Source organism: Misgurnus anguillicaudatus, chromosome 4, assembly GCF_027580225.2.
Source record: "Misgurnus anguillicaudatus chromosome 4, ASM2758022v2, whole genome shotgun sequence".
NCBI classification, from domain to species: domain Eukaryota; kingdom Metazoa; phylum Chordata; class Actinopteri; order Cypriniformes; family Cobitidae; genus Misgurnus; species Misgurnus anguillicaudatus.
The window spans coordinates 8348581-8369292 of record NC_073340.2 but is presented as its reverse complement, the minus strand read 5'-3'; the positions used below and the strand labels follow the sequence as shown (position 1 = coordinate 8369292).

The window sequence follows — 20712 nt, the reverse complement described above, 5'->3', positions numbered from 1 at the left end:
AGATTTATATAAAAAAACGAGGTTTCCACCAGACAACATATAAAGGATATTTTAATTAACTTTCAACAGCATAGTTCTGAATATATTAATTATTCTCCAGCGGCCATCTTTACCTGAACCTCCTCCTCCACCTGTTTTATTTAAAGAGGCTTTGGGTGGCCAACACACAAGCCTGTCCTCGTTATTTTGATCGTTCTGCATTTCCTCCACCTGCACAGCTCCTGATGGACGCGCTGCAAACAAGAAACACCATCATACTATAAACAAAACAAAACTAATACTTAAGATGTTGTTATTAATTGCTCCCTGGCTGACAGAGAGAGGGCGAGAGAGAGACAGAGAGAGAGAGGAACTTCTCCTTGCCCTGGCAACAGCTGTGCTTTCATGTCAGTGAGCAGAGCGGCAAACATACCCCAATTATCATACGTACACTATGTATGTGATCTGTGCGGTTTTGAGAAAAATGATGAAATGAGGGCAAGCAACGCAGATTAAAGTAGAAAATAAAATTTCAATGGATTAACACAGGGGTTTATTTCACAGCTGCAATATACATGAGATAAGCAAAAGTGTCAGACTCAGGGGCACCTATTGTCCCTTTCAGCTAATTTGAGAGACATATGCTGGGTGCTCACCGAAGGTTTCAGCTTTCACTTCCACTGGCAGGGGTGCGGGGACCTCCCATTGCTCCTCGTCTATAGGGAGTTCAGAAGCGTTCTCCCTGTCCAGGAACCTTTTTAAAGCTGCATGGTCCTGGTTTATACACAAGAAAAGTCACACAGACTGATTAAGAGGAAGTAACTTCTTGTTTTGGTTTTTACATAATGAAATACCCTATAATACACCAACACAAGCCATGTATAATGCCACACTCTTAAAAAATAAAGGTGCTACTAAACGGTCTTCTCAATTTTTAAAAAAAACAGAACTAGAAATATAATTCAGCTATTCTAAAGCTTTTACCCCTGGTTTCACAGACAATGCTTAAGGCTAGTCCTAGACTAAAACACACATTTGAGCTGTCTCAACTGAAAATAACTTGCACTGACAGATCTTAAAATATGGCATTGCCATTGGTTTGTCTCAAGAACACACCAGTCACGTCTTTTTCTAAGCAGGGTTCCCACACCTTAGTTATCTTTAAATTCAAGGACCTTTCAAGGACTTTCCAGGTCCAATACCCTCAAATTCAAGGACTAAATGTGGGGACACATTTCAAGTGAGTCAAGGTGTTAAGTTTTAAGATACATTGTTACAGTTCCCTTTCGAGGGAACTCGCGCTGCGTCACTGCGGTGACACTTTGAGGACCCCTCCAGAGGTAAGTGCGTCTGAATGTGTATATCAATTTCAACCAATGGTGAGGCTTAATGACAAAGACAGGGTGACGCAGGAGCCAGGAAGTATATCGCTATCTGAAATATTGCCAAAGAAGGCGTTACAGGGACGCCGGAAGTATAGCAAGGGAGATGCAGCGTCTCGTTCCCTTCTCAGGGAACAACAGTTACATACGTAACCCGAGACATTTTCTTGTGTCAAACATAACTATGCAAAAAAACATTTTGGTATGAATCAACATTCACATACAGAATATATAAGCATTTAAAGTGAACAGTTTAGCACGCGTGCTTAAAAGGCTAGAAATTATATGATATTATCCTACACTACACAGGGAATAATATGGATTTTTTTCCAGGAAACTTCTTGCATAAAATAGATTCAAGCACTTTCAGTGACCTGTATCTATGTATGTATATTTTCAAAAACTTTCCAGGGCCTTGAATTTTTTCCCCAGATTCACAAACTTTCAAGGATTTCAAGGACCGGTGGGATCCCTGAATTCACCAATAAGACAGAATTGAGTGTTTTGCTGCCATAAATTTTGAAAGCTCTGAATCTACATACTGTACTTATACTCACATTTATGCAGGAGACGAGACCCTGGAGAAAGCTTTCCAGCGCTTTTGCATAGGTCTTTTCTGTGGTGAACAATTTAACCAGCTCTCTGTAATAACACAAGTTGTCTGTGATAAATAATATTAACTCTTTATCTCTGTTACAAGCTTTTAATTTATATTACACAGTAAAAGGCAGACTATGTACCTGCAGATGTCCAGTTTGGCCGAGAGATGATCTTTGTGGATGTAAAGCTCTTTTTTGTCTTTCAGGAGACATATGATATCCTCACTTTCAAAGATCGGGTCCCCATCCGAGACCTCGAGTCGATAATGAATATACAACTTGCCGACCTGTCCAAAAACACAAAGTTTCCTTGTTTTCTCCTCTGAAAGAATATGATGCAATAGCCAGCAAGCTTTTCGCAGCCACAGAAATAATAGCAGAGCTGGGTCCTCATTAAATATAAAGCATGCGTATGCACAGATTTGATCTTAAAGTGTGCGTACACAAAAATCCACAGGTCTTTGAGGTGGAAAAGTGCTTAGTGACACGTCAGGGTCTGAGCAGACCTAAGCACTTTTGCTTGTGTCCGATTCCTGCAGGTTTTTGGAAATATAAGCCATTCTTGCTGCTCGAAATGTATTTGAACATTGACAGGTGCTCTTTTATATGTCGATGACATTAATTAGGCATCGTTTAAAAGGCTCAGCTGCACACAATTTCAAGCTTATTTGCGATTAAAGCAACACTATGTAGTTTTTTTACCTTTAAATAATGTCTCTAAAATTATTTCAGTGATAGAACAACTTTTAACTGGACAAATTGTACTGTTGCTGCAACCTGAGCAGCCTCCTAGCTGCTACAAGCACACTCTGAAAGTGGCGGTGGAGGGTAGAGCACACAGCCCCGCCCCTCCCCCTGCCTGCAGAAGAGTGTCTGATACCAGGCACTGTTGCGCTTTTCAACCATATGGGGGAGCTGTAAATCATTTTTACATGGAAACTACATAGTGTTGCTTTAATGCATTTCAAATCTGTAAGAAAGTGGTACGCGTATTTTCTGTGCATACTTTCATTCTATGAATCACACGTACGCATTTTTGAGAAATGATCGTGAGATCAAATTTAGGATGGTTTCTACGCAGCATTTTATAAATGAGGCTCCTAAGTTAAGGGTTTCCATTCTGCGTACCTGTCCAAAACTTAGCGAGGTAATCTGTTTAGCAATCCCGCTCTCTTTCAGCTCACTGTAAATATCTTCGTCATCCGAACGGTGGTAAAAGAACCTCTGGATGTAAGGGATAATCTGCCGCACCAGGGTCTGTACAGATGGGCAAGGTCTGTAGCTCTCAGTCTGTGCTTCAGTGGTCACACACTGCGAGAGTCTTTTCACCCCACAGATCTCCAGAAACAACTCTCGGTCTGCTTCACTGAAAGCCTCCTTCTCATGCAGTTTGCCTGGGAACAAATAAATGAAATTTAATTCTAAATAAATATGATTATGCATTAAAGAATTAACAGACATGTATAACTTGTATATCGTAATAAAGAAACCCTTGTGCTGCACCTATGTAATATCAATACTGCCCTAGACAACAACGGTTGTGACTAGGGATGGGCAATATAAACGATATGCAATATAAACGATACAAAATTGGCATACGATAGAGATTTTAATTCTATTGCACTATCGCGATAATGCATGTTGATGACGCTATCAACCCGTGAAATGTAGAGCCACGAGCTGCTGCCGGCTGCAACGAATAATCATATTCGTCATTTTGAATAAACATGGCTGAAAGCGTCAGCGACCAGTCAATCGCAAAGGCAATGCCGGTAGATCACACATAAGTTAACTGCTGCTTCACGCGCAAAATTGGCATTATGGACTTAAACACTTTTTCTAAGGGTCTTTATAACGTGTTCTGAAACGAGTCTATTAAAAGCATCATACCGCAATACATATCGCTATCGCAAGAGGCTGCAATGTATACCGCAAAATGGATTTTAGGGCATATCGCCCATCCCTAGTTGTGACTACATCTCAAGTGTGGGGACGATTTTTATCCCAAGGGATATTTAAAGGCACACTCCACTTTTTTTTAATATACTCATTTTGCAGCTCCCCTAGAGTAAAACATTTAATTTTTACCATTTTGGAATCCATTCAGCTGATCTCTGGGTCTGGCGCTCCCACTTTTAGCATAACTAGGGATAGTAGGGATAATTATGATATCATGCACATCTTGTTAGTAGAGCCGGTTCCTTAAGTAGTAGTAAATCACCATCAGCTGCTTTCAGCGGCATTTACTACACAAAGCGGTAGTTCACTGACAAGCTGGGCCATATCGCATACATATCGAAGGCGATACATCCGCGATAATTCATGCGAAATTGCCCCGATTGTCAGTAAACTACGGCTTTGTGTAGTAAATGCTGCTCCATCTGAAAGCAGCTGATGCCAACTTTTCTTAGAATCATGGAACAGGCTTCACTGACGAGATGCGCAATGACAATCACATGCAAATTATCACCCATCCCTTTAACTTAGTAGCCTGGGTTTCCCCATGCTGCCTTGCGCGCAAATTTATTCTATAAATGTACCCCCCCCCTGAAATAGGGAACCAATCACAGAATGGGGAGGGGGCAGCAAGATGATGACGACGTCTATACGACGCACCGAAGCAGTTTTGTTTATCCAACACGGCAACAGACGTGAAGTTACTTTTCAATGCAGCCTTAGATGGTATTCTAAGTAGTTTTGAACGCAAGTTTACTTAAAAAAAGAGCAACTTTTGGTTTTAAACTATTTTTATATCCAAGAAGGATGTTTGTATATGGCAAGACATGATAACCACAGAGTTTTATAGGACCAATTCCATTCGTCGACGAAGTACAATTAACTTATAAATGGTAAGTGGTACTTATTAATATCATATTGTCATTATGCCTGTAAGGTGGTTGTCACAGTCTCACTAAATTGTGTTGCTTTTCAATATCAACATACAGCTACTAGTTTAGTTGCATAGCTTTCAGCTGTGTGCACACGAACCGGATAAAAGTCATTTACATTTGAATTGATGTCGCTCTACATACATCATCTGGTATAATTGAAACGATTGGCTATGAGCTGCGTACAGACCCATTTGATAGACATTCGTATCGCCCAATAAACGGCTCTGGGCATTTGTAAACCACGCCTCAAATACGAGAAAATGAGCGTATGGTTCCCAGACCATGTCTCATTCTCTATGAGACTGGTCTGATGTTAGCCAGGCTATTAACTTAGCATAATGCACTCAATTTGATTAAACCATTTAGCATCATGCTTAAAAATGACCAAAGAGTTTTGATATTTTTCCTATTTAAAACTTGACTCTTCTGTAGTTACATCGTGTACTAAGACCGACGAAAATTAAAAGTTGCAATTTTCTAGGCTGATATGGCTAGGAACTATACTCTCATTCTGGTGTAATAATCAAAGACTTTGCCGCCGTAACGTGACTGCAGGAGGCGTAGTGATATTACGGAGCAGCTAATAATAGTCCCCTTAGTAACTTTCAATAGCAGGAGACTATTTTCGGGCACTGCGTAATATCATTGCCATGTTACGGCAGCAAAGTCCTTGATTATTACGCCGAAATGAGAATATAGTTCCTAGCCGTATCGGCCTAGAAAATCGCAACTTTTAATTTTCCGTCGGTCTTAGTACACATGTATTTACAGAAGAGTCAGGTTTTAAATAGGAACAAAAATCTAATCCAGGGTATCTAATCCAAATCTAATCCTAATTAGGCAGCCTGCCTAAGCTGGGAAACCCTACCGCCTTAACTAGGTCGTCCAAAAAAAATAAAATAAATAATAAATACATTTCGCTACACAAAATACCGTCAAGTGCATCTCTGAGAATAGCGCGGACACGCGCGCCACACGGCCAAAATGAAATAAAGACATGGTCTGTCATGTCTGGAGGATAGCCAGTTGATAAAAAGTGTGTCCGTGAGAACTGTAAGTGGACTTATGTTTTGGGTTTATTTAAGCCTGTTATTGTATTAGTCTATTGTTCTTGCAAATTTAAAGTTAGTTAGCTGGTGATTTTGTTGTTTGAGCAACCTGCTAGCTAGGTTTCACGTGCCTGTTGATAAGATATACTTGTGGAGCGCTCTTGCTCACTTTATTTATGTACATTATTTACATGCTACAGTAGTTACACTCCTTTAAGATAATGAAATTAATAGTGGGAAATAATCAGTTTTTACCATTTTTGCGCTATCTATAATCGTTCGCCAGACATTCTACAACATCTGCTTTAGTTTGTGTTTATTAACCCTATAGTTTCACTTCACCGCGCAGCTATTTCCGTTAGAGGTAAAAACATTTAATTCATTAATAATCTAGTATGTGTTCATTTTCTGTCATAGTTTCTTCAAAATTAAGTTTTGATTGCCACGCCCCGGACCCGCCCACCTCAACTAACAAATTTTCTGCTGGAAACCCTGTAACCCTTTGGTCATTTTTGAGCTTGATGCTAATGGTCTAATCAGATTCAGTGGACTATGCTAAGCTATGCTAAAAGTGGTACCGCCAGACCCGGAGATCGGCTGAATAGATTCCAAAATGGTAAGAATCAAATGTTTAACTCAAGAGGAGCTGGAAAATGAGCATATTTTCAAAAAAGTTGAGTATCCCTTTAAGCGTGACTCTCGAGTCAGGTGAGATTGATAGCAAAAATCTCTCATTTCTTCTCAGCCAAAGCCTACATGAATCCAGTGGCGGAACTAGAATTTTTTTAATGGGGTGGCCAGGGGGTGGCCAAAGCTACTTTAGGGGGTCCATAGTCCATAAAAGAAAATGACGTGTAACCATGTATCAAGAAAGCATAAATGAATCTTTTGATCGCATTAGATGTAAACATAATAAGGGTGAATTTTAAATCTTTCTACTGTATTTCTTACATCTGATTTACTGTCTGTTAAAGGGATTCACCCAAAAATGAACATTCTGTCGTCATTTACTCACCCTTGTGTTGTTCTAGACCTGTATTTTATTTTAATAAACACAAAAGAAGATATTTTGATAAATTATGGTAAGCACACAATCCATTGAATTCCATCATGTTGTTTTTATTCCTACTATGGAAGTCAATGGTTAACAGCTGTGTGCATACCATCAAAATATCTTCTTTTGTGTTCATCAGAAAAAAGACATTCGTACAGGTTTAGAACAACATAAAGATGTAAAAATGATGACAGAATTTTCATTTTGTGAACTATCCCTTTAATGAAGCAAAAGATCAGGAAATCTAAACTCCATGATAAACCTTAAACTTACTTCAAACAGCAGTGCTCAACACAAAGGATGTTTCGATTAATCTTAATTTACGAAGATATAGAAGATGCAAAAGTTTTCTTTTTTCTTTTGATATTTAATTAACTTTAATGACAGAGAGACTTCAACAGGTTAGGTTAAGACCGAATGCAATAAAATGTTTATTCGTTTAAGACGTACAGTTACCAAATGTTTAGTATGAAAATGACCTAGACAGCTATTTTGACATATGAGCATTTGTCCGTTTAAGCCAAAAAGACGCGAATATGAAGTCGTTTAAGCTCTGGCTGTGAACGCGCACTATCGGATATGCGCGTCGTGCTTTCAAGTTCAATGTGGTAATCCAGTCGAATTAACAATCATACAGTAGCCTATAAAGATCACGTCAAGAATGAAAACATGGTGCTGGGTTTTGTTGTAAAAAGAATTGGCAATCTTAGATTCAACCCACAAGACAATTACCACACTTCCAGCATATACGGTGTAAATAAATCATGTGGTATTAGCAAAATGTACGACTTCTCTTACATCATTTTAAAGATTCCAAGCATTATGTAGACATGACATTTATCTTCTGATGGTATAAAAAGTATTCGTTAAGTTACAGTAATTTTTCTGACGCGTTTTTGAAAAGACGTCACTGATGGAGAGATAACAGAACGCGCATTATGTATATTTTCTTAATTTTGTGAAAAGCACAACATTCAGTTTTATAGACACACAAAAAATGACACTTGAACGTTTTAAATGATGTATAAATCATATCTGTATGTCCAAAATCAGCAGAGTAATCCAAGTCTCTTTGCGCAGTGATTGAAAAATAAAGAGTTTGCGCCGCGACGGCAGGGAGGGTTAATATTCATAATGTTTGTTTTTAACAATGTGCTGCGCTGCCGCACGTCGAAAATAAACATAGCGATTAAGTGAAAGTAGCGCATTAAATTTGGGGTGGCACACGGGGTGGCCAGTGACATGTCAAGGGTGTCCAGTGCCACCCTGGACACCCCTCTGGCTCCGCCACTGCATGAATCTGGGAATGTGTTCTGACCTGGCAGCACATTGTGTTTAATCAGCTTTTAAAACATCCACTTGGGCAGTGAAAGGCCCATCTAGAGAAACATCCTACCACAGCTTGAAACATGATCTCACCAACCTCATTCAAAAGTACTCTGGTATCGTTTCAGATACCTTTAGAAGGCGTAATGAAGTCTCAGCTACCACAAGCGTCATGGGAATGAATTAATAAAGACATTTGAGTAAGCTGGTTTATCTCCATGCTGGACTTCACTAGAGCTTACATTACATTTGGCAGATACTTACAGTGCATTTTAAGTATACATTTTTATAATTATGCGACGCGTTTTACCTGGGAAGCTACAGGTACACTCACTACATCTCACATCCCATCCAACTCAACCACCAATTTATTCTTCATTTCAATTTAATGCACCCAAACATGTACCATTTTGAGGCAGTTTGCCTTTTCATTGATTGGTTGCCCTTTTTACTATCCAGACCCAAATATGTTATGGTCTAGCGGCTAGCCTATGAGAAGCAAATTTCCAAACCCTGAAGACGATGCTTATCTCCAAGCCAGTCCTGCATAGCCCCAACTTCACCAGCCTGTTTAAAGCTACAAAAACGTATCACGGCTAACATCAATAAACACAATTTAAACTCGGGCCACAGTTGTCCTTAACAGCCCTGACAAACAAATAAAAACATGAGTTTGTTTTTCATTGGGTCATTCATGCATTACCTTGATGTCTGAGTTTGTTGGCTGCTCTCTTGACAGCGGACGGCAGGTTAAGGAGAAAAACTTCACTGTGTGATTTGAAGATCTTCTCCAGGTTTGCGCTGTCTGGAATCATGGGCTTGCGAGCTAATGTGACCCAGGCATTATTCTTGGTGGGAAACACTTTCTTATGAGAAACCATTTCTTTAAGAGAAAAATCATTATTTTTATAGTCTTTATCTTAACTCTTTCCCCACCAGCGTTACCAGCCAGTCCCAGCATTTTATTTATGATTTTCACAAAGTTTAATGCCTTCCAGAAAATGTTCTTCTTTAAATATATAAACATACAATATATATCAAATAAAAGAACACACCCTCTGCTTTCAAAAAAAAAAGTTTTATCCTACCTTCATTTCTCTTTTTACCACATCTTAAATTTGGGTAAGTTTCTTCAAAAATACCAAATTTTGAGCAAAAAGCTGATATAATTGCATTTTTGTGAGGGACTTTTTATAGAGATCAGATTCAGAGCGATGATTAAAACATACACAGAGTTTGAGCTGTTTGCCTAAGGCAGTGGTTCCCAACCTTTTTAGCCCTAAGTACTCCCCACAACCCTATCAGTAAGGCCCCCTAAGTACCCCTTCATCAAACTAAACCAAAGTCGTGTTTTAAAGACAAATAATTAGTAATATTAATTAAAACATTAAAGTAAAAACCACTGACCGATGAAGCATGTTTATTTCAACAATTCACCATCATTGCGATCAGTGTTTGCATTTCATCAACTCCCAAAACTCCCAAAAACAGTACATTTTTGCTCAGGCCTACAAAATGGTAATTTTTACATGCTATAATTCATTATATGTGGTGTGTTTTAAGATAAAACTTCACATACAAACTCTGGGATCGGCAAAGACTTATTTTACATCTTTAAAAATTTCATCATATGACCCCTTTAAAGGCCATATTTACTATTAGTTTGCGCAAACCATCATTTTGATGTTAAATGATGACTGAACTTACTAAAGACACGCAGTAGATATTTAGCTCTGAAAAAGTGTTATTTTTGCAACCTTTTTGTAGAAGTTTTCCTTTCAGAAGCAAAATTAATTGGAGGAGAGTATTTAAATTTAGTTTGCCACAAGAATATACTTTTTTTTAAATATTGTTTGCCAAGCCATGCTATGTTTTATTTGCTGGAGAAAAGAGGAGGAGAAGTCGCAAGAAGTCGTCTAATCAGGTGTTTCAAAGCTTCTTTTAATCGTTCATCTTTCATCCTCCAGTTCTTCTTAGTGTAGCCTACTTTTACGTTTACACTCCGCAGTCCGCATTTTCATTGCGATGTCCTGCCGAGGTCTTTTATTTGTGACCCTGTACTAATTTGCGCTGCTCTTAGTAGATTGCAATGGTCATTATGGAAATGTGCTTATGTCATTATTGTGCCTGTGATAATTGATTTGCGCCTTTGTAGTAAATCACACACAGACTTTCCACTCACATCCCGCTAAAAATATTAATGATAAGATTAAAATTACATTTAAAGTAATCATTTTTACAATGCTTTCCTTACAAAAATCAATCTTGGTCAATGACTGGACAAACGATAGACATTTTTATTAAAAGTAAATGAGATCAAAGCAAAATAAAAAAATGTTCGCGTAACCCCTGGAACTCTTCACGTACCCCCGGTTGGGAATCACTGCCCTAAGAGGATACTTCTGGGTTTTATAAGTTGGGTAAGCTGTATTTCCCCTACACCTGCTGGATAATAGTGTAAATACAGATTGCCGGAAAAACTCGTCATTGGCCGGAAGGCGTTTTCTCTTAATTGACGAGTTAACTTGTCAATGGCGGGGAAATAGTTAATAGGTGTTTTCTAATATCATAGGTCAGTGTTTCCCAATCCTGGTCCTCGAGTAACCCCCTTTCAGAAAGTTTTAGATGTCTCCTCATTTAAAACACGTGATTCAACTAATCAGTCTCCTTCCAGAATGAATAACATGTCTCCCTAACAAGCTGTTGAGTAAAATCAAGTGTGTTAGATAAGGAGACATCTATAACTAAGGGGGTCCTCGAGGACCAGGATTGGGAAACACTGTCATGGGTGATATAAACAAATGGCTGTTTTTTAGTTGACCTCACCTTTAAGAGAGCTGCAATAGCTGGGGTTCAGTTGAGGATCTTGATCTTGTTCTCCATGAATGTGTATTTTACATTTATCCGCTTTTGTTGAGAGAGAGAGAGAGAGAGAGAGAGAGAGAGAGAGAGAGAGAAAGAGAGAGAGAGAAAGAGTGAGAGAGAGAGAGAGAGAGCAGGTCAGGTATATTAAAGAAAAAAATAATACAGTGTGCATTAGTATAAATAAGTATAATTCTTACCTAGTTTGGCAAAGATGACAGAAACATCTTGGACAACATCTCCTGTAGCAAGAGGTGAGGACTCACAAACAGCTTCCAAAAGCGCAACATACTGCTTCATAGAGGGATTGAGCTCCACATTGAGAGTCTACAATTAAAACAATAAATGACAACTGATTGGTATTGGTCGCTAAAAGCGATTGTTTCACACTAATGCTGCGTTTACACCAGCCGCAGTAGAGGCGTCAAGCGCGAGTGGTTTCAGTGTTAAATGTTCTTGCGGCGCGAATGAGGCGTTAAATGCGGCGCGGTAGACGTGATTCCGAATGGCGCGAATTGAGGGTTTCCGCAGCAAACACGCGAGTTGAAAATTTTGAACTTTGGCAGAAAAACACGCCATGTTAACTTGCTTTAGTAGTGACGTGATTACAGAAAGCAAGCGGAGTCGCAGAAGCCCATGACGCGAATTTCCGCGTGAATGTCTCGATGACTAGAATTTCACAAGCGGCTTTCACGCACGAATGAAGAGAGTACACTCAAACTGTTCAAGCGGCAAACTAGGCACGGTAGACGCGATTTTGACACCTCAAACGCGGCTGGTGTAAACGCAGCATAACAGACGATAATTTAAACACAGCTTATAGTCATGGTAGATATATCTTGTCAATAAAAAGAAAACAGGCAAACCCAATGACTTTGAGCTCTGTGTATAGAAAATGTAAAGAAACATCACTAGTTTAATGTTTAATATTAATGGCCTTACATAAATTAATAACTTCAGAAAATGTAATCTTCAGAATTTAGTTAATCGGCTAGCGGTATCAGTGGAAACATTTTTATATTGATGCGTCTCTAATTTAGAATAAATGTATTTGTGTATTAGTCACTTAACGTGCTATTAAGTGAGCCTAAAGTAACCAATCCTGATACCTACGTTGAACATGTTCTTCATGTCTTGTAAGTTGGAGTAAAATGGTGCCAGCAGTTTGGGCTCCTGTATCCCACTGTCAGGCTTTCGAATCAGCTCCTTGTATCTTTGAAACATGCCCGTGGGATCACTCCAGCAAACCTCTTTAAGATGGTAGAAGCGTCCAGAGCACCAACCATCATCCCTGTAGTAAACATTAGAAGAAACCATTGTAAAAATATAGACATATATGCAAATGGTAAAAGTAACTGCATTTCCATTACAGATATGCAAAAAACTTTAGCAATATTTTCTAAATGTCGACAGAAACTATTGCGAAATGATGACGTTTCCATTAACCAATGATATGGGACTAAAACATAGTTTTTCTTCTGGATTAATCATTAGATAAATTAGATAAAATCTTGGAACTGCTCATAATAAACTTGCATATTCCGTATGATGTTACTTTACTTTTGTTACATTTGGCAGGCAGCAAATCAAAGAAATTAAGTAGTTAATTAAATAATTTTTAAGTATCTGTACTTTATCAGAGTGTTTTTCTTTGTCAAACCTCTACGTCACCACATTTCAATTAATAATATTGTCCTTTAATACTTAAGCACATTAAAAATCTAGTAAAATCTATTTTAGTGCAGGAAGTACAGTGGAAGTCCTTATATGGGCACTCCCAACCGGATCATGTCTTTTTTTTGTTGCAATTGGCGCATAAAGTGCATATAATGTAAACCATTTTAATGTACTGACATTTTATAAAATACATGAATTTATCATAAATTCTGTGTAATTAACCCTTTAGAATATTAAAATAATGCTACTAAACAACAGTACTACATTGTATCATTAATGTTTTAATGATACATTTAATTTAAATGTTATGTTTTGGAATGTTTTATATTATACATTTTCTTTGGGGGGCCATGAAGGTATCCACCGTAAACAAGTTTGAGAACCACTGATGTACATGACACAAACATTTAGTGAATAAGTTATCCAGACATCCAGTTATCCACAGACCAGAGACAGACAGAGGCAGAATGACTCACACTGCAGCTACCGTGGGATAGGGTAAGGAGGGGGCAGCTTAAAAATACATGAAATCTTAATAAAGCATTGAACCTAAAGTCGACTAAAGTCACCCTGTAAACAAAACCCTCACACCACAGCTTTGATGTAAATATTGGCACTTTTCCATTGCATAGTACACCACGGGTCACTTCACTTTGGCTCGGTTAGCTTTTCCATTAAGTTTAGCACCACTTTGGCGTGGTAGGGATTACAGGTGTGTCGTTTAGGGATGTCAATTTATGCAATTCCTCATATTCAATGATAGTTTAAATTAACGATCAGTCAATCGAATAATCGTTAACTGTAATAGTGCAATAAGCCTTACTGCAGTGGCATAAAGACAATGACATAAAAGTGTGCATAAAAATGCCAGCTTCCTCACGCAAATTAAAAGATTTGATTTTGTCTAAATATAACATGCTAGTGGGATTGTAAAATGAGTCAATGTAGTTGGTGTTTTGATAAAATCATAAGATTGTAACGAAATATAATGACTAATAGACACTCTGGTAACAGTAGCATAAAAGTGTCAATTTAAAGGTTTCATTTTCATCAAGTGCTATTTTTAGTTGTTCATCTCGCTTTCCGAGTCGTTATACACTGTTTGTTTGGCACTTTTCCCGTTGTCACCTCCAGCTTGGAACTGCGGCGCACAAGATGTGCAAAGATGCTTATATTATGGATGTCAACCTTCGGTATTCTACTATTAGAAAACCTAAAACTTGGCTAGTGTGTAGCGCCTCAGCCAGTCAATATAATGATTAGTGATATCTGTTGCGAGTGTTCAGAGTGTTACGACTCTCAGTTACAGTTTACATTTAACAGTTTCTTGCCAGAATTTAAGATTACATTTTAATCAGTTCAAAATGGCCTCTGGTCTCCTTCCCTATGTACAGCAGCAATGCTATGCTAAGCTTGCAGGCTTCCCTGAAGAGAGTCTTTGGTTTCAGTATCGGACCCTATCAGATCCACTGCGGATGGCATTTAGTAGTGTTGGCAGCCAGCTTCGTCTCGCATGATGTTAAAAAGCCAGGTGTGTGCTTGCATCGAGCATCGGTGTAGTCATGGCTAGTTTAACTTCTGCGCGCTCATTTCATTTTTTTCTTCGGCTGTATGAGTTTTGCGCAGGCACCACATACACGTGCATGTCTTTGCTTTTTCGACAATCGTTAAGTTTTATCGATTTAATTATTATCGACAATTAATCAAAGGCATCCCTGGTGCATCCCTAGTGTTGTTAAAAGTGGGAGGGAGCAACAGAGGGAGCATTCTTGGAATGCAGGACCGGGTCATGAGTCGCAAACGGTACGTAAAACTGCATCAAATGTCTGTGTTTTGTTGGCAATTGGCGCGTAAGTGCATATAATGTAAACAACACAAACATGTAGTGAAACATAAGTTATCAAGGCATAGGGGGATACAGTTTTGAGCATGTTGCTTGTTCGTGAATAACTCTGCCCGCGGTATGTCTTATTCGGAAGGAATCGGTACAGCGGATCTGTGTTTAATAAAAAGTAATATTGTGCTTTAGAATAAGATGAAGTAAAAGAAAATCAGGGCTGCACATCAAAATATCAAGATTTTGGTAACTGAAATGTATTGCTTAATAGTTCAACCTAAATTATTACACCAAAGTGCACCAAATAACACAATGTCTGAGTTATGTATGTAATTTGTTTCTAACCTTTTATACTCGATAAAGACAGCAGGTGAGTGCTGAAACAGTCCTTTAAACTGTATGCTTGAACACTGGGCATACAGATAAAGATACACTGCATGTATGTGCTCTACTGTTGTGGTGAAGTCTGCTCCCTCGGACTCCGCTGAATGATTCTCCGAAACTTTAGTGCACCAACCCTTCAGATAGTCCATCATGTCCTCCACCTGCACAGTATGTCTCATACCTGCACAATCATTTAATGTCAATTAGAATAATAAATCAACAAAGTCAACATGAAAAACTGCTTAAATTCCTGGGTGATAAAGGACATTCAACAATGTAGGATGGGATTTTATTAATCCATTAAACAAGTGTTTAAAAGCAAGAGGTTAAAAATGACAAAAATTCAGTTATTACAGAGGCAAAGCATCTGGATGAACCATTTACAAAGAAAAACTATTATATGGAAGTCGCACCAGTCGCGTGCATCCATGTTTGCATCGCCTCTGGGTAGTTATCATGCAAGAATGAATCTCTATCTATAATCCCATACTGATGATTGGTTCTTTAAAGGTGCAATTTGTAAGATATTTGCAGTAAAATCTCCAAAAACCACTAGGCCAGTGTTATATATTTTGTCCAGCTGATTACTATCAATATCTGTAATGTTTTATACTATTTGTAAATCGTGAGAAATTTTCCATTCAAAACATTGACACGGGGCAGTGCAGTCTCCTGTCAATGACGTTAATATCCATGTGACCCTTTGTCACCGCCTTTACTGACGTAACCCACATGAGAACACTGGTCGAGCTCGAAAAAATAAAATGGCGGCCAAGGAAGCGGCTGGAGCACAAATTTAGTGAAAATAAACGTATATTTTCACTTTTTAAGCATTTTAATTTCATTTCTAGCGAGAAATTAGTATTGTAGTTTTCAAATATGTGATTAGTTATCACAAAGGCGCTCTCTGTTTTTATTTCAAACACGCTGCCTTTGAAGTGCGTCGGAAAGCCTTTCTCTGAGCGGGCTTCAGGCCTCCGAGTCCGAAGTCATGTCCTCATGAGGCAGCGAGGCCACAAGTCCTCACAGTCCTCACTGCCTTGAGGTTTCGGACGCAGCCAGTGTTGTGGACAAATGCGGAACTATGCGCTTGCTTATGAACTTATGGATATCTCTGTACCGTCTGCCGCTGGTTGTGTCAGCTCCTGTAAGCGGATGGGCCAACCAAACGACCCAAGAAGAGTTTGGAACAAAACGAGGGAGGATCAATTTGTTGTTGCATTATCTGGATGAAGAGAGCTTCATGACAACATTTAACTAGACCGAGATTCTGATCCTGCTTGTGTTTTACGCGATGGGTGAGTTGTTTTGATTCGTAACCCTTCAAAAAACGTATGCTATTATATTGATCACAACATAAGTGTGTAGACTGTAATCAGCGCGTCTTCCCGCGGACGATATGAACATCAAAAGGTATTGTACAGCAATATAAATGGTCATTTTAAGACACTTCACAATAAGATTTGTACTGTCAATACATTATGTGAAATATCAACATTGGCTTTCAGAGATCATGCACCCCGCCTTTAACTTTACCCAAAAACTGTTTTAAATGTGTCTGTTAGCATGTTGTAGCACTAATGCCTCATTAGACATGCTTTTCTTATTCTCTTGTTAATGTGATGTCACACTGATAACGCCCCACCCACAGCTAACTGGTTAACTTGACCCAAAGCTTTTCTGAATGTGCTTATTAGCACGTTGTAGCACTAATGCGGCTTAAAGGTGACATAGAATGATTGAACGGGATATTTATCCTTGTTCTGTGATGTGACATGTAGACAAAATTCTTTTTGTTTGGGTCTGTAATGCCTCAGAAGCTTCCTAAAAACCTCTCTCAGATAGCTCTATTAGGGTGGGGGATTTTAAACAAGTGGTTTTGAACCTATTTGGCTCCCCCTACTGGCTTAACTTGCATTCTCATTACTGATTGGCTGACTTTGCTGCCACTCAAAAAATGTAGCCAATTATTTTAATGTGGAGGGGCAGTGAGATGCCTGTGATGTCATAAGCATCCGTTTTTCAGATTGGACCGTTTTCTGGCTGACATTTCTAAAAGAGGAATTTCTATGAGACTGAGATGTTTAGCATGTCTAGCACTTTTTATATGTTCGTGAATGCGGGTAGACTACCATTTTTCAACAAAGACAAGGTAAATATGGTTTTTCATTCTCTGTCCCTTTAAGATAATATTGTTCCAGACTGTATTCACAGGAATCAGATCTATTTTCAACGAAAAGCAGTAGCTCATTTGCATTTAACTCTTTCCCCGCCAGTGTTTTTTTTAAAAGTTGCCTGCATTTTTCATGATTTTCAAGATAATGTTCTTCTTTAAATACATAAACATAAAATATATCAAATGAAAGAACAGACCCTCTGCTTTCAAGCAAAAAAAAGTTTCATCCTACCTTCATGAGTTCTATTTTTATCACCTAGAGAAATCTATGCGTAAGTTATGCGTAAGTTTCAAATATGCGTACGTTTCTTCAAAAACACAAAATTTTGAGCAAAAACCTGAGATAATTGCATTTTTGTGAAGGACTTTTGATAGAGATCAGATGCAGAGCAATCCTCAAAACTTACACGGACATACAGCTGTTTGCTCTAGGGCGAGATTTTCGGGTTTTATAAGTTGCGGAAGAGCGCCACCTGTTGGATAATAGCGGTATTGCTAAAAGCTGGAAATACTCGTCATTGGCTGGGAATCATTTTCTCGTCAATGGCAGAGAAAGAGTTAAAGATACACACTTTTTTACACAAAGGTGTACTTTTTTGTACACAAAGGTAAACAGGACTGTTTTGCTCCCGCCCAAACATGGTCATATTGGACATGCTATAACAAACAATCTGGATGTATTTTGGGCTGAAACTTCGCAGACACATTCTAATCACAGCTCAGACTTATACTACAGACTTGTAAAAATGGGCATAAATTTGGCCCTTTAACCAGAAAGCGGGACTTCCGTCACCAGAGCGGCCATTTTGAGAGTTGCACTGTCCCCTACTAATAGTAATAGCAGTGCTCAATCATGTTTTATCTAGTATCTTTGCAATAATCCAAGCGTATATTGAAATAAAAACACTTAACTCTTTCACCGCCATTGACGAGATATCTCGTCAATTAAGAGAAAAGGCTTCCCCGCCAATGACGAGATTTTCCGTCTTTCCGCAATACCGCTATTATCCACCAGGTGGCGCCCTTCCGCAACTTTTTAAACCCGGAAGTATTGCCCTATGGCAAGCGGCTGCATGTCCGTGTCTGTTTTAAATATCGCTCTGAATGGGATCTCTATGAAAAGTCCGTCACAAAAATGGAATTATCTCTGCTTTTTCCTCAAAATGTGGTGTTTTTGCAGAAACCTACCCATATTCAAAAGCTGATTACAAAAGAACCACTGAAGGTAGGATGAAACGGCTTTTTTTGTTTGAAAGCAGAGGGTCTGTTCTTTCATTTGGTATATTGTATGTTTATATATTTAAAGAAGAACATTTTCTGGAAGACATTAAACTTTGGTGAAAATCATGAAAAACGCTGGCGCTGGCTGGCAACTTTTTTAAAAAAACGCTGGCGGTGAAAGAGTTAATCACAGGTCTAAAAGCATCCTAAAGCCCAATTTGCTAAACACAAATGCCTTTAGCTGAGCATCCATTGACTGTACCTATAGTTCTGCTGAATTCGCTTGGTTCCATGTGCACATAATCAACATGTGATCCAAGCAGGCGATGCACTTCGGTGGAAAAGATGTATACGGATTTAGGCTGTAGGTAGGTTATGGGTCGTCTGTTTTCCCATGGTGGCCTCTGTGTTGGTACCCATGGTAGCTGGGTGAGATAGTGGTAGAAAGATGATTTGGTCTGTCTGATGGACCGTCCCTGGTTGTCCAAGACATCCACCCTGATGTACTGTGAGTATTTCTCTCTGGAACAAAACACGACAGGCTCTCGTAAAAAAATGAAGAGTGCAATTGTCTGGATGCATAACAGTAAAAGAAGTACATATGCTGTAAATGAATTGTTGGTTCAGCTGGTGGACATCTTTTTGCTTATTAATGCAAATGGAGCATAAAACAAGGTGCTGTGAGGCGATTCAGGCGAGGTCTACAGACGGGGGACAGACAGAGGCAGAATGACTCACACTGCAGCTAATGTGGGATTGGGTAAGGAGGGGGCAACCTCAGAAATACATTGAATTTTATAAAAGCATTTAAACCTAAAGTCGATTAAAGTCACCCTGTAAACAAACCCTCACACCTCAGCTTTGGTGTAAATAACACTATGCATTTCTCCGAGAGCTTTAGATAACAAGAATATGCCAAAGTTTTTATTAAATGTCCAAACAGGACCTGACCTGGCTATCAAACATTATTCCATTAAACAAAAGAGTCAAATGTCAAATATGGTGCATGCACTCCTAGAGAAATACCCAAACAAATCCCAATACTGTCTCTTTAAAGCCTATGGAATAGAAGGGATTAAATGATGATGACCTTGACTGATATCATGCAAATCCATTTCCTACACAAAACTTTGCAAGGATTAGCACATTGAAAGTGAATTTCTCCCCAACCAGCTGTGTGGGTCATGATACAGGATTATAATATTGCTTGCTGGCAGATGTGCTCCCAGCCACAGCACCGAGCTGAACAGACTGAAGCCATAGACTTAGGAGTAAAATGTTTACCCTGTGTCCCAGTTTGCGTCCAGCAGTTTTATAAGCGCTTGTCTTTGCTGTAGTTTGGTTTGGTCTGAGAGGTGATCGGCAGTAACCAGGGCATGAAACTCTGCACAGTGCTGATCTTCTATGATATACACCCCATCTGCAGTCTTAGACCACAGTTCACTCTCCATTGCCCACAAACTGGACGCCTGAGAAATATGAAGAGAGAGATAACGTAGAGTAGATCATTGAAATAAACAGAAGGAATAGACAGTGTTTGAATTGACTTGCTCTGTGTTTAGTACCTTTTCAATATACGCCACTATTCATGATCTTGTGACCCTGGACCACAAAACCAGTCTTAAGGGTAATTTTTTATTAAGATTCATACATCATATGAAAGGTAAATAAATAAGCTTAAATAAATATTTCTCTCAAATATTGTTCAAAAATCTCACATCCATCCACCTCACAGGTGTGGCACATCAAGATGCTGCAACAATCGGTTTGCATAACCAAAAAATCAACCAACAACCTGATCAACTCTATGCGAAGGAGATGTGTTGCACTGCATGAAACCAGATACTGACTGCTTTTCGGACTCCCAGGACCCTCCAATACAGTAAAACTACACTTTTTATAGTGGCCTATTATTTTGGCCAGCCTAAAGCACACCTGTGTAATAATCATGCTGTCTAATTAATTGCCATTATCATGCTGAAGATTATCCCGGCAAAGGAGAAGTGCTCACTAACACAGATTTAGACATATTTGAGAACAATATTCGAGAGAAATAGGAATTTTGTGTACACAGATAAAGTCTTAGATCTTTGGGTACAGCTCATGGAAAATAAGCCCATACAACGTATTGTCGTCTTTTGCTACAAATGAAGAGTTTGGTTCCAAAACGCGACAAACGCCATTTTTGAAAAAAATGAGTTACTGCCAAAATCAGTATTATATCAGGTCAGTAGTTAAAAGTAAATTCTTAATTTTACGCAAAATCCAATATCCG

General features: G+C 38.8%; 1 protein-coding gene across 4 annotated transcripts in view; it reads right to left on the bottom strand.

Moving 5' to 3' along the window:
- The window catches only part of LOC129420559 (uncharacterized), an 82716-nt gene that overhangs the window by 3819 nt on the left and 58185 nt on the right, over positions 1-20712 (bottom strand). For all 4 annotated transcript variants that reach the window (XM_073866615.1, XM_073866616.1, XM_073866618.1 and 1 more), the window contains 12 exons: positions 19722-19906; positions 18700-18959; positions 15002-15221; positions 12256-12433; positions 11343-11469; positions 11107-11187; positions 8984-9163; positions 3089-3354; positions 2102-2247; positions 1919-2003; positions 636-753; positions 114-233 (listed from right to left, as the gene is read on the bottom strand). In XM_073866615.1, coding sequence (XP_073722716.1) covers positions 114-233; positions 636-753; positions 1919-2003; positions 2102-2247; positions 3089-3354; positions 8984-9163; positions 11107-11187; positions 11343-11469; positions 12256-12433; positions 15002-15221; positions 18700-18959; positions 19722-19906 — 1966 coding nt within the window. The remainder of the gene's footprint in view (positions 1-113; positions 234-635; positions 754-1918; positions 2004-2101; positions 2248-3088; positions 3355-8983; positions 9164-11106; positions 11188-11342; positions 11470-12255; positions 12434-15001; positions 15222-18699; positions 18960-19721; positions 19907-20712) is intronic.